The sequence below is a fragment of the Solanum verrucosum genome, unplaced genomic scaffold (assembly GCF_900185275.1).
Source record: "Solanum verrucosum unplaced genomic scaffold, falcon-dt-bn FXZP01000284.1, whole genome shotgun sequence".
NCBI lineage: Eukaryota > Viridiplantae > Streptophyta > Magnoliopsida > Solanales > Solanaceae > Solanum > Solanum verrucosum.
Window position 1 is genome coordinate 1,365,813 of NW_026019936.1, and position 14,997 is coordinate 1,380,809.

At 31.0% G+C, this 14,997-nt stretch overlaps 2 protein-coding genes across 3 annotated transcripts in view; one reads left to right on the forward strand and one right to left on the reverse strand.

The window, feature by feature from the left end:
• LOC125837997 (protein WVD2-like 4) overlaps nt 1-14,997 on the forward strand; it is an 81,856-nt gene that overhangs the window by 3,378 nt on the left and 63,481 nt on the right. The gene's annotated exons all lie outside the window — the stretch shown is intronic.
• Nucleotides 160-5,297, reverse strand: LOC125837967 (uncharacterized). Of its 2 annotated transcripts, none has more exons than XM_049517043.1 (4): nt 4,829-5,297; nt 2,669-2,818; nt 1,856-2,542; nt 160-1,468 (listed from the first exon to the last, which is right to left on the reverse strand). In XM_049517043.1, exons 1-4 carry the CDS (start codon nt 5,165-5,167, stop codon nt 347-349), a joined length of 2,298 nt encoding a protein of 765 aa, XP_049373000.1. In that variant the 5' UTR covers nt 5,168-5,297; the 3' UTR covers nt 160-346. The 2 variants fall into 2 exon arrangements, with proteins under 2 accessions (XP_049373000.1, XP_049372996.1); XM_049517039.1 differs by having other exon boundaries at nt 160-1,471.

Below are 14,997 nucleotides of genomic sequence, written 5' to 3' on the forward strand. Positions count from 1 at the left end.
ACTATGCACACAACATAAATCAGATAAATCAACTTTTGAACATTCTATTCAACTTTCTTAACATCTATGGAACAAATCATCTTCAAAACAAGAGCTCTAATTAATGTATGCCAATTATGTAAACATTTTTTTTTTAAAAAAAAAGGTATGCAATGATAGTACAAAAACAGAAGTTAGAAACCATCTATTATAAGTCCAAGACAGAAGGTTGATTTACAAACTTTTACTTCCCTAAAAGGCTTAACACTATCTTTACTCTAATGCAACACAAAACATCACTAACGACAGAACGAAAACTAGTTAGAAACTATCACACACTTCTTAAAATTTACAGTTGAAAAGACTCTTACGCCGAGATCTCAGTCATTGCAACTGCAGGCGGTTCTTGTGCAGCCGTTGCTATCTCTATTGCCGGAGTAGTTATGAGTGGTTGTTGTTGTAAATGAGTGAAATGAAGTTCAATCTGAAGCCGCTGATGAAGAGGGGTTGATGTTTTCAAACCCTTCTTGATATCTGCCTGCAGTTCCCTGATTGGTATGGCAGCCAAAAAACTCTTGATGTAGTCTTTGCATGACTCTTTGCCTTGACAGATAATTTCTTCTGCGCTCTCAGCCTTCAATGGTTCATCTGATTCGTTCACAGCTTCACTCTCTAGAGAACCATGCGTTGCATTTGCATGAGGACCATCGCTAAGTTTTGTCTCCGCTGTGGTAGAAATAGTTTGCTGATCCACAGCAGGTTTTTCTTCTGTCGACTGTGTAGTGTCCGGCTGTTTATAGATGGTTGTTTCCTTATCAAACTTCAGAATGTAAGCTTGATTGCAGCCTTCATAGAGTCTTTCACCTAAGGTATCGATGATGTAGTAAGCTTCAGCTTCAACCTTCAGGACAAAAAAATGATCGTTCCAGCTGACGATATAGATTTGTGGTTCACGCACAGAAGCATACTGTAATCCAGCGCGGCTAATTTCATCCCAGATATTGTCGAATGACATGGCACCATGCAAGAAATCAAATCCTCCTTCATCCATCCCATCAGGGTGGAAAAAACCGACAAAGGAATTCTCTGGCACGACAGATATGGAGCGAATTTTGGCTTGAAGGACCGTCTCCAGATCAAAGTGTTTGTCAGGGAACCGTTCCCTGTATTTCTCATTTTCACAAAGTTTCCTCCATTCTAATGAACCTTCTCTAATTAAGCTATCAAACTGTGATTTAATTGGCATGAGATCGCGATTGTTCTGCAACCAATCAGCAACCACAGCCACAAGGGCTGTGCATGCACTTTCTCCAGCAGCTCGTTCACTGCGCTGGTCAATGGAAGCAAAGAACACCTGAGTTTGAAGCTTCATGTGTCCATCCCGACTTACTATCTCTTTCTGTTCCCAACAGCCAACAGCAAAATTGTCATCACCAAACTCAGATACTGAAGATCGATTAGCAGTCGAGTCTTCCTCCACCTTGTGTACCTGCTAGACAACATCAAATTTACATGTAAAAAAAAATGGAGTGGCCTCAAAGTAGCAGATTTATTAGATAATTTGAGATAGCGCCAAGCACCAATATGGACTCATTAGATGTATAAGGTTAGAAAATTACTGCCTAAGCAATACGATCTAAATTTTAACTACTCTCATTTGACTCAACATACTCTAGAAAAGGAAACGTGGTTTGCTAAAGTGCACTTTGTGAACTTTACATATAATTACTAGGCAAGGATGCTTTATGCAGATGTCCAAGTAGTATGGGCAACAAGATTAAAGCATAATCCTAATCCAAATTTTGGTTTTTGGATAGCCAGTACAGATAAAACTACGAAGTAGAACGTCAGATAAAAGAGAGGCGATAGATCTTACCCCAAATGAAAGAGCTTCATCAGAACTGAGCTGCCGACGATCGAAGTCAATATCATCTCCACCTTCTTCCCCATTATCCTTCTTCAACAACGGTTCCCCCTTCGATTTAGGAGATCTAAAGCTCAGCTTCCTCTTCCTCCAAGGAAGGATACTGCGCTTTGAATTCTGCAAAACTACAAGATCAGAAGCACAGGTGACCTGGTCATCCATTTGTGAGCAGCCCACATCTGATCTACGGTTGCTAAAGTAAACCCAATCCTCACCCTCACCGTTGACCCTTGTACTAGAATGAAAAGAAACTCCTGCACAATTCGCATAAGCCAATGGACCATAACTAAATGACTTCCTAACAGTAGGATCCTCCTTTGCCTCATCTGACTCTCCTTCTTCATACTCATCATTGGACTCAGAATCAAAAGGATATGCATATTCCCCCTCTTCGCTCCTCGCTGAGCTTCTTTCTTCACTACCCTCCTCTTCTCGACAAGCTTTCTTTGCTCTCCGAGTTGATACATACTCCGTAAATATTTTAACCTTTCTGAGGCCAGCTTTGAGCGCAGAAAGCTCATCCTTTTCTACTGGTGGAGTTTCTACGGACCGTGCTGGAGATTGGACAGGAGCTAGTGGCCTCTGAACCAACTCTGTCGACTCTTGGGTAGCTCTTAGTTCGAACAAGCTAAGCGATATCTGCATGACATGTCGAGATCAAGTCAAGTAAAAATAATAACAAGGGGGAATAGGTCTTTGAGGAGGGTAGCAGTACAAATAACATGTTATTGTAAGAAATTAACTCATGAAATAAAAGGAGCATACACAAAGCATGGGCCGAGTATCGGAAGCACCCCCTGGAACAACCAGTGGAATGTTCAGTTTAAATTCTCTCTCCTCTATCTTGGCAGCAAATTCAGCAACATTTAAGACAGCTGAACCAACAATAGGTGCCTTATTCTTCCCATTCATACCCTGGAGCAGAAAAAGAATCAACAGATGGTTAAGAAATGTCAGCTATAAGAATCTAAATAAACAAAATAGCATCTATATCTTTAATGAGAAATTATACCATTGAAATCAAATCATATAAATTGAAGAACTAGATAAGGAAGGTGAATCTTAAACGAAACTGAACTCCAAAAATTGAACCTTGAGCAAACATTAAAACTGGCAGAAACCATAAATCAGTTCACAGATATAGAAACTGAGATGCTTGTGTAGATTTGAAAAAAAATAATCTGGAAGATAATATAGCTAATAATCGACATTAAATTTTTCAACAATTTCCATCGGCCTATCTTCTCCCTATGTAGTATTAGTTAGTATAGTAGCTTATTCTTTAATTTTTAATACTACTTGTTGCTTCTTTTGCTTTGTTCATCTTGATATTTTGTTTTCATTATTTTCTTATTCAATATTGCTTTGATTTCACTTCTTTTGAGTCAAGGGTCTTTCGTAAACAGTCTCTCTACCGCACAAAGGTAAGGGTAAGGTCTCAACGTACATCCTACCCTCCCTAGACCCCACTTGTGGAATTAGACTAGGTTTGTTGTTATTGTTGTTGATGTTCCCATGTGTTACCAAGTTACGGGGATCATGAGTGTTATGAGTGCGGATTCGGAGGACTAAGTTTTATAAAGTTGGCTATGATGTAATGTGAAAGAATCGGAGCACCGCCCTTTTAACCTAATAAGCCATATTGGATGCATGTACTTACAACCATCCAAAGTTTAGTATTCATTTATAAGTAGCAAGCGATCCGGAAGAAACAAAATAAGTCATCTATCTTCTTCTTAGTTCAATCTCTAAATCTCAGTTTCATTTAATGGATTACTGTTTAAGCCCACAAGTTTGTTCTAGATCTAGGAGATGTCAATGACAAAACGAACCGCATTACAAACAAAAACGGTCCTTTAGATTTTCTTGAACCACTAAAGAAAAGACAAGCCATCTATTAGACTACACAAATAGAAAGAATTACATCTCGTTTCCAGCCTTCCGACATAAACTTACTATCACGTTTAAAGGAAGGCACTAGAGAATCCAAGCAAACAAAATTTACTATCTACGACATCCATACAGTAAGAAAGTAACAAAATAGGCAGGTATTAGCACTGAAACAAGGCAACCGACAGATGCAAGACGACAAAAGTTTCACCAACAAATCATTAAGATAATCAAGAGGAGGAGGAACTTTTAGCTTACGCAATGGATGCAACGCGACAAATATGAATCTCATAGCACTAACTACCTAAGTGGAAACAGCAGCATAAATCTCAGTGTGCAGTGGCTTCATAACAACAAAATTCTATGAAAATGTTCCTTATCTTACCGACTTCCATCATCTTAGGCCATGTAAGCATAACTACCAGAATCTTTCTTTTAGACAGCAAACAAACACAATAACCACTCGAGTTAGTTCAAACCTCAAAGTCGTATAAAAAATAAAACATTTCCCCAAAAATTATCAAGATATCAGATGGTAGAGCCTTCTAAACAGATTTTGAACAAAAAAAAAAGTAGCTTTAGGCATAGTTTTCTACAAACAATCACCACAAAAATGATTATTCTTTTTTAAAATTGGGAGTAGGGAAAGGAGCAATGTGGCGGGATTACAATGTAGGGAATCGAACCTTCACCAACAAGGTGAGAGTCGTAGCCAACCAACTGAGACATATAGTGACATCTTTTTCTACAATGTTATCAATCCATCTAAAATCAAACCATAAAAACAAATTGAGGTATTTTTTCAACATATCCATCCAAGTACATCAAGAAAACTCATTTTCAATAGATCACATCACTTACATCTACCCCTAAAAACAATTAAACATAATTTCAACCAATCCTAATCAAACCATAAAGAGTTAAGGTCAAAGTTACTACTCCATAAAAGATCTAAGTAAATATAAGGTAAAAACATTAAATATGAATCTGAATAAAAAAATTTCTAAAATCTAAAGAGAAACTGAAGAATCTCACATTCAATACAGTGAAGGCAATCTCCCATGGATGAAACACATTGTCTTTATAACCAGACAAATTACATAAACTCTGAAATTCTTCATCCCATTCCACCAAAACGCCACCGTTTGGTCCATTTTTCACCATTTCTTCTCTAGTACAGTTCCTCTTCACTGTCTTTCTAAAAGAACTCAAAGCTATTTTTGGTGGCCCTTTCCACCTGATCTCCACCGCAACACCACCGCTAGAAGACACCTCACACACCAAATTCTCAACCTTTCCTACAAAAATCTTAACCTCAAATTTCTTAGAAATGAGAGGTGGCCATGGACGCCATTTCATCATCTTCACCACCATTTCTCACACCAAAAATGCCAGAAAAATCAGATTTTTTCAACACCCTTTTTCAAGAATCTTGGATTTTGTGCTGGAATTGAAAGATCCGTGAGGACTACATGGATTTTTTCAGTTTTTAGGGAAATGGGGTTGGCTTGAAAGGGCAAAAAACTGATATTTTTTCAAATTTTCTCAAAGGATTTTCCAAGAAAACAAACACAGCTAGAGAGAGAAGAATGTACAAAATATGTGCTTTGTATATTTGTTTTTTGCATAAATATATTGAAAGAGAGAGAGAGAGAGAGCAAAAGCCAGGGGAGGTTAAACCAAGGTTATCAAGTGTGTGATGTATGTGTTTTTTGGGTTCTTGTGAGGAATTTCTTTGGTGGTTTGTTTTTTTCGTTGAATTACAATAAATTTATGACACTAACATTTTACGAAATTATATTGAGTAGATTATTGTTATTTTTTACTCATTTTGTTTATTTATGTTTGTCATATTTCGCTTCATGAGAGTTAACTAACTAATTTTTTAAACTAAATGCAGATTTTAGGTATTGAAAAACTAAAAGAATGTATCTTAAAATGCTAATCAAAATTCATACGATTTAATACTTGAGAAATAAAACATGACAAATAAAAAAGAACTAAAGGATTATATTTTACTTATAAAGCTCAAACTAGATTTTTTTTCAATTGTGGAAAATGGAATACTTACACTAACTATAATTTTTAATAATCTTATAAGAAAAAAAATACTTAGATATGATTATGAATTTGTGAGAAATATTTGTGATTATGAATGGAGAGAGTTATCTATCGACCATACAATCTTTAATGATTTTGTGAAAAAAAATATTATAATTATAAATATAGGATTACTTATTAATCATTATAATCTTTAATAATTCTTTAGAAAAAATAATTTTGATAAATGAATGAAAAATTACTTATCATCCATCACAGTTAGGTCCACAATCTTTTAATAATTTTGTGAAAAACGTTTATAATTTTGAATATAGAATTTCTTATTATTCGTCGTAATCTCTAATAATTCATTTTCTTAAAAAAAACTCTTGAAAAATGAATGAAAAAATCCGTCATATTTTTTCACGATCTTTCAAACTATATTTAACTATCTAGATAAATTATCGCCGAATTATCATTCATTACAATCTTTAACGATCTTATCAAAATTACTATCGATTATGAATGAGGATTATGTTTTATATATCGCTCGTCACTTCATAACCTTTGATCGTCTTATCGATATTCATCTTCAAAAAATTATACGGTATATATAAATCCGATTTCATCGCGGGGTCCACCCACCATGGATATACTTGTGGGGGTGGGTGGTTAGAAGGGGATATATAGTGGGTCGGTGTAAGTGTTGATTGTGATTTTGCATATAAAACGGCGTGTGAACAATGGAGTTGACTTGTATTGTAGTTTTCTTTATCATAATTATCAAACATTAGGTTAGTTGAAACCTTGGAAAATTATTGATATTTTGTCTCATATTAAAACACAACTTAATTAGAAACCACCAAAGTTTGTATAGTAGTTGGTTGGATAGTAATAATCTCTACGGTTTGGACGTTCGATATTTAGATCAGTATTTTTAAAATTTTAATTTTAATAATTGGATATTGAATAGCGAACCTTCAAAGTTCATTTAGATACAATAAATCCATTTTCGAAACGGTAATATTTGATTTGATAATTTGATTTTTGGTGATTTACGTCCTATCCTAATTATCGTTATGTTTTTAATCAGAAATTTTGAATTCGAACACGTAAAATGGAGTTGCTTTTGATATGGAATACTTTACTTTTAAAGTGAAAATTTTCGATTTTATGACCAACTTTTTTCTTTGACATAATAACCACTCGATATTCATATCATTATTTTCAAAGATCGATATCAATGTATTTTCAAAGATCGATTTCAATAATTAGTAATTGAAAGTAGATATCGAATACCAAATTTCCAAAATCCATTCAGATATGGTAAATCAAACTTTGACACAATAAATTTTGATTCGATTTAATAATTAAATTTTTGGAAACTTACGTCCAATCCTAATTATCTTTATGTTCTTAATCAGAAATTTTAAATTCAAACATATAAAATAGAGTTGTTTTTTATATGGAGTACTTTACTTTTAGAAATAAAAATTTTCGATTTTATGACCAACGAGTGTGAAACTAAGAGAAAAAAAAAAGGATATAGTGATATTTTGTTTGGTAATAAAACTTACGTGAACACAACGTATATTAATTGTTATAATTTATATAAATGACTAGATTATTAGTGGTTTAAACACATTTTTGAAATCTATAAGTTAGTGTACATAAAGAGAAAAATTAGAGCTTACTTAATTAATGCATGTTACTTACATGCAAAGAAAATAACTATGTTAGGGTTGTGAAAATTAATTTGTAATATACTTTTTTGGTGTTTTTTTAGAAATAATTAATAGTTGTAGGGGAAAAACTTAACTTGCAATTAGTATTTAATTAGAAAATTAAAGATTACTTAATTGATAAGTATTTTACGTACATACAAAGAAATAACTATTATATGCTTGATATGGTGTGTCAAGTCAACGTGTATTAATAACTAATTAACTACAGTAAAACCTCACTAAATTAATATTCGATTAATTAATAATCTCTCTAAGATAATAATTCCCTTCGGTCCCGACTTGGGCCAATGGAAAAAATCACCCATTTCGATATGATAATAAGATAATATATTATCAGGAGACTCCTATATAAATATATGGTCCCATTAATATTACAAATTAATAATTCCTTAAAAGTACAAATATATCTAAGAAAATTAGTGAAATATGATTCAATTATGTTCTGTTTTTTTGTTAAAATTTAAATCTAGTTGAAGCTCATCTCTAACTTTTCTTATTGTATTCAAAAGTTTTGGTATTGTCTTTTCTAATTGCACCATAAAATTGTGAAGAGTTCTAAATGTAAGTGTTTTCTTACGCATAACTAGTTCCAAAGGTATTGTATCATCCTCAACTTTATCATCAACACTATTTTTCCAATGATATCCACAATTTGTTCTAAATTTTGGACCTCTAAACATGTATCATTTTCACCTATCCAATAGGTTATTAACATCCATTTTATCGCGGTAACCGAGATCATTAATCATGACCTCAAGTTCATGAATGATATTTTCACAAGTGGATTCTTTCAAATTTTTTGAGATTTCATCCCTGGATAATTTTTTTGGTGTCAAACAGTCTTTAAATTAATAAATATTAATTTATTGATTAAATAATACCTCTACAAAATAATAATATTTCATGGTCCCGTCTATATTAATTTATAGAGGTTTTATTGTATTGTAAGCGCATAAATAATTATCTAGTAGTGTTTAAGAAAATCAATTTAAGCTTACTTGTCAATAATTACTACGTAAGAAATACTATTTTCGATATGACTTGCAAATATCAATGTGTAATCTAGTTTTTTTTTTTATATTCTAAAATATATAACTAGTAGTTATTAGAGGCGAATATAATATATATATAATTTAACTTAAAAAGTAGTTAAATAATAAATTTTGAACTCAATAAATTAAAATTATTATATATAATAAAATTTCAAACTCGAATTCATAAAGTATTATTTGGTTTCTAGACCATAAAATATATTTTATTTTCAATTTTTGATTTAAAAAATTAATCATCTTGTTTTTGACATTTTTAAAAAAAATTGAAAAATTGACTAATTCAAAGAAGAACATGGTACGTAAACCACTTGCATGACATAAGGAATGGGAAATGCATGAAGCACCATTTTATCTTATTTTATTTTTATTAATAAACTACTACTATATAATATAATAATTGGTGGAATTAATTAAGACATAATCTTGTTCAATTTATCATGGAAATCCTACTCCGATTTCAATAAGGACGTGGTGAAATGATAAGTATTTGTTTCATCTTTAATCAAAACAGTTTCGATTTTGAGTCATGCTAAATAACGATATCATTTTTCATCCTTAATTGAATATCTCGAATTTGAATCCTCTTAAAACTCTTCGACACGATCTGAATTTAGTCAAGTCTCAGATAAATACTGTGAACATTGATTCTTTAATTAACATAAAATAGGAGATTTAAGATATGTTTTTTGAAGCTCAATTAATTCAAACTCACATGCGTCAGAGAATATCAATTTAAGAGGTAAAAATAAATTGCTCAAACTTTAACAATGTTACTAAACACGATTTATTTCTAAAGTTTGAACCTGAATATTATTTTTTTAAAATAAAAATGTATTTATCACTCTAGTACGATCTTAAATGATAAATATTAAAAGAAGTAGGAGATATCACGAGATAATTACAAACATTATGCATGAGTATTTCCTAAGTTAAGTAACAAACAAGAGTATAACACTACAAAACATATATAATTATTATACTTACTACCTATATAATTTATTTTCTCTGGAATAAAAAAATAATTTAACTCAAAATACTAAATAAATATGAGACCTTTTTTTTTTTTTCATAAATTCAGTTGAACTCACACAATAATAATAATAATAATAATAATATAGATACATATATATATATACTATGTTTTAATTTACCTACGTGATCAAGCATTTACGATCATTGAAACCTAAACCTAGCTAGCTTTTTCTTAAGCACATGCATCTTCAAACGACTTTTAATAGATATAGTAAACCAACTGCACTATTTTATCACTCCGCTATCTATCTACGTGTCATGTCATAATTAAATTAAGTATTCTCTCATATACATATTAAATTCAGATAATTTTTTCCACAAAATATCTCATACCTAACGTAACTTCTCAATCTTTTCAACTATTTCAATAGACATCATAGCATATACGTATATTATATCATTATTTATATATAAGCTAATCATATTTTATTAAATTACCTAAGTTATATTTTACTTCTAATTTATTTTATTTTATTGTAGTCAAAAACTTTGAAGATAAACCATTGACTTTTTCATGTGCTGTTTCTTGCACACGATATCCGTTGATTTTGCTTAAAATTGTGGGTTGAAATCAATATATATTAATGAAATGATTGTATAAAATTTGACTTTACACCTTACCCTATTCACACCCTTTAAAAAGAGAAAAAAAAAAATTCATGTGAGGCAAAATATATGGTTCGAAATTGAACTCTTAGAATAACAGTAAAATCTTTTTCATGTTATCTTTATAGTACGAGTTTGAGGATAGATTATCTATATTATATTTTTTGAGATGTAACCCTATTACGAATTCTACATTAATACAAGATACTTTGTATACTAAACAGTTTTTTGTTTTTTTAAAAAATATATGGTTACTTGCTATAATTTGCAATAAAATTTGTCCTTAAAAGGTGGGCAGTTTGTTTTTTCTCTTTAATAATTTGTTTGACCAAGTTTTTGAAAAGTGAAAAGTTTTTAAAAAATGCCAATTTTAGGAAGTTTAAGTGTTTGGTCAGCTTCCAAAAAAAAGACATGAGTATTTTTTGAAAGTTGAAAAATGTATTATTATTATTGCTCTAATATTTACAAAAACTAGTTTTTAAATAAATAATCAAACACACACGGCTAGCTACCAAAACTTATTTGTAACAAATTACTAAGATCGCAAACCATATCATCCACCTTTAGTTATCCGTTGATATCACTAATTGCACCACCACAACCACTATTGTTAACGACTCTAATTACTATCACCACTATTTACAACGTATAATTTATAATTATCATCATCAGTCAACACCAGCACTAGTCTACCATTCCTCGTCCGATAATCACAACCATTACACATCTCTACCATCAATTACCATATAATTTTTTAAAAATATATATTTTATCAATACAATATTAGATTAATTAATATATTATATGAATTACCTACTAATATATACAAAAATATTATTAATTAAATATGAATTCGTGTGCATGTCACTATCCATGCTTCTGCATTGGGTTCTGCTGGAATCTTAGGCCAAACACATCAACAAAATTATTATTTTTTATTATACCAAAATTGATATGCATTTCATAGTTTAATATTTTTATGCTAATCTTTTATCATGAAAATATCAAATGAACAGCTGGCCATTACCATATGCTTCCATTAGAAAAATGCACTTTTTTTTGTAAATTAGTGATATTAATATACTATCTTTGCCTTTGAACATTTTGGCTATATAAAAGACAAAATTGTTGAACCTTTGGAATTTACCTGTATATTTTATTTAGACACTCAAATTATAATATATTTCAATTAAATACTTGAACACATAATACATATCAACTCGAATAAGCTCGATCGTCTAAGGTTTTACGATTTATTTACACTAATATGTAAAATTAAAGGAGGTGTTTAAAAATGATGATTACATAACGGACACTTGAAAATATGAAAATATTTTTTTCAAAGTTTGAATCATATATTTAAGAGGTAGTCAATATATTTCGCCTTTTTTTGCAAATTATTCATAATTGATGGCTCTTCTTTCTCTATCCCGTCCTCTTTAACATACATGTGGTTAAGTCACCAGTATTCTTTCATTTTTAACCAAAATTTTCGAATTTGGATGTACTCAACATAGTAATAATAATGATCCTATATGTACCAACTTGTTCTCTTTTTAATCCTTCTCCTATTTTTCCTATCCCTTCTTTAAAAAGGGATCTTTTTTCCTTTTATTTAGTATATATATTATAGTAATTTTATTTTTTTAATAGTTGATGAAAATATTGGACATTGAAAAGAACACAAACAAGATAAAAACAAAGGTGTATGCCAGAAAACAAATTCTGTTTAGAAAATGACAAATGTAACACTGGCTATGGAAAAAAGTGGACCTTAAAATTGGAATTTTATCACAAAATCTTGACTAAATAACACTAACTACCAATTTTTTTTTTCTTTTTACTACACTCCACTCTTCACCCACTCACCTTACCTTTTTTTACTTTTTTTTGTTTGGGGGGTTGGTGGGGGGGGGGGGGAGAAAAAGAGCATATTAGCCCAATGGTATGCATAATTTCTCGTACGTTCAGTAGATGAAAATAGCGAAAATAAAGATAATGAAATAAATATGTGAGTATACCAGGGGAGATAGAATTAGAAACGAAGATATTCAAAACAAGGTGAGAGTAACCTATATAATAGGCAAAATGAGAATGACGTCACTGAAATGGTTCGAACATGTGAATAAGAGATGCACAAATGTCCCCAATGAAGAAATGTGAGAGTCAACCAGGGGCATAACTACGTTATAGTCAGGATCTCCAATTGGACACCCTTTGTCCGAAAATAATATCGTGTATATTAGTAAAAGGATATACAAAGTGATTAAATAGCATATTCTGAACAGTCTTGACAGAACAAGGTGTTGTAGTCCAATGATTTTAGATGTCTTGAAAGAGTCGGTGCTTAGGGTGCTCACGTGTTTGAACCTCACTAGCAACAATTTTTATTTTATTTTTCACTTTTTTTTACACACTCCGTGTAATTCCTAGCTCCACCATTGGAGTTAACTATGATAGGTATGAAGAGAGGTAGAGATAAATTGAAGAGGTATTGGCGAGAGAGTAATTAGATTAGACATGAAATATTTGCAGTTTACCAAGGACTGACCCTAGGTAAAAAGATATGAAAGTCAAAAATTAGGATAAAAAATTAATAGGTAGTCAAGCGTTATCTAATTTTCCTTATCGATATTATTACTTCAATTTTATCATTACACGATTTCTTTTACCCCGATTAACATATTATAAATTGTTGCTATTGTTCTTTTCTTTATTTATTTCAAAATAACTTCTTCATTACTGTATTTTCTTTTCATACTAATTTTATTATGTTTTACTAAAGCCCATAGGGGTTGTTGTGATGATATACACAATTTGCATTTTATAAACCTAAAGTGGAAAAAAGGGGCTAATTTCTTCCAATTTTTCATAAATTGAGTACTTTATCCTCTAAAAAGAAACTTTTCAAATTGTTTTCTAATACTCTTAAGATGTACAAATAGACAAATCCATACATTAACAACTAGATCAATCTGATATCTAGATCAGCTTACGCTCGCCTCAATTTATTTCGCTTTTTTTATATATTTTTTGGGGAAAATATGTTCTAGAAAGGTCATTCACATGTATGATGTATCCATAGACACTTTTTAAAGTGGTCTTTTTAAGTAATGGCCACCAATTGTATATGCATACATGAACTTCAAACAAAAACGACTTATCTTCAGTCTTATGAAACTTCAGACACCACATGTCTAGAATTATTCCGAAAAGAAATGCCTTGCAAAATTTTACGCATTGCAAATACGGCTTAAATTGTGCTGCAATTTACGATTCGTGCTATCGAATACGCTGAATAAATCATTATGGCAAAAGTATATACAAAATAGAAATAAGTTATGTTGCTGGATACATACTAAATTTTCAACAAACAATAAACTACAAAATTATTATTCCAAAAGTGCAAATAAGATCTTAAAGGTAGAATACATCAAAATTTTAATAATTAATCAATATCTGCTTATATACATGGCCAAAAAAAAAAAAAAAAAAAAAAAAAGGTCCATGGGCCATAAAATGAAAACTATAATTTAACCAAAAAGATAAGAAATACCAAACATATATAAATTTAGTGCTGCTAACATAATCAAATTACAATTAGTATAACGAAAATTTCAACATAAATGGCCAATATTATGTCAATATTAATTCAAACTACTCGAAAACTCGCTTTTTTTTTATAATCGAGAAATTCTTTTGAAGCCAACCGCTAAAGACCAAACATAGTCTTCGAAACTCTAGGATAATAAATCCGATCTTCTATCCTTCTCCACTCAAATACCAGACGTATTTCGCATGGCTAAGGTCACAAGTCCATCAACATTTGCAACTACAACTAAGCCTTGAGTTTTTTTACCTTCTAGTTTTTACACCTAGTTTGATTACGATCTCAATTACATTTTATGTTTGACTGTACACGAAATTTAAGAAAATAAGAAAAACGGTTGAACCTTGTATAGTTAAACTATAGAGAAGTTACCAAAATATACTATGAATCATGTGTGATCCTAACTACTAAAATATACCATATAGTATGTTTGGAATTAAATATATTACTAAATGTAAAAAAAAAATAGCATTCTTAAAATGAAAGTACATAAATTGTAACACAAAAAATTAGTAGCACAGATATTTATGTACTTATATTTGTACCAATTTTGTTCTTTTTTCTTTCTTCTATTGTTATTTTCTGTACTTGTATATGATGCATTTGGAAAATGTCTCGAAGAGTACCTGGAGGAAGAGTAAAAACACGCGAACTTCACCTGATGAAACGTAGTATTGGATTCGAGTATGAATCCAATACACGTATTTAATTTTTAGTCGGTTTTTAAATCGTATTTTTTGGAGGAATGATTTACTCAAAAACCTTCAGCATGGAGAATATATGTCATTAGCTATTGTATATAGCTGGACTTTTATCCCTCTCAACCCAATCCCTTAACTCACGTATTTTTCACTTCACGAGCTTCACTCTAAACTATCATATAGTGTATTACCATCGACGTAGAGTGCCTCTAGCCACAGTCGAGGGCAGAAAAACTAAATAGAGGATAAAAGACGCGTACCAGAAAGGCGTCAATCGACCCACATCATCATCTACTAGCAATTTTGAATGAACAGGCAATACCTGATTGTCCCTGCGTCAAATAATAACTAAAGATTGGTATAAAAGAACAAAAAAAAAGTTTCTTTGTGATAATGCAAGTACAACATTATAACCTAT

Excerpts from the sequence above, each read along its gene's own strand:
- LOC125837967 (XM_049517039.1), bottom strand. The coding sequence starts at position 5,167 with ATGGTGGTGAAGATGATGAAATGGCGTCCATGGCCACCTCTCATTTCT. Across the intron at positions 2,819-4,828 it reads TTGCCTTCACTGTATTGAAT|GGTATGAATGGGAAGAATAA; the intron begins GTGAGATTCTTC and ends TTTCTGCTCCAG. Across the intron at positions 2,543-2,668 it reads ATACTCGGCCCATGCTTTGT|ATATCGCTTAGCTTGTTCGA; the intron begins GTATGCTCCTTT and ends CATGTCATGCAG.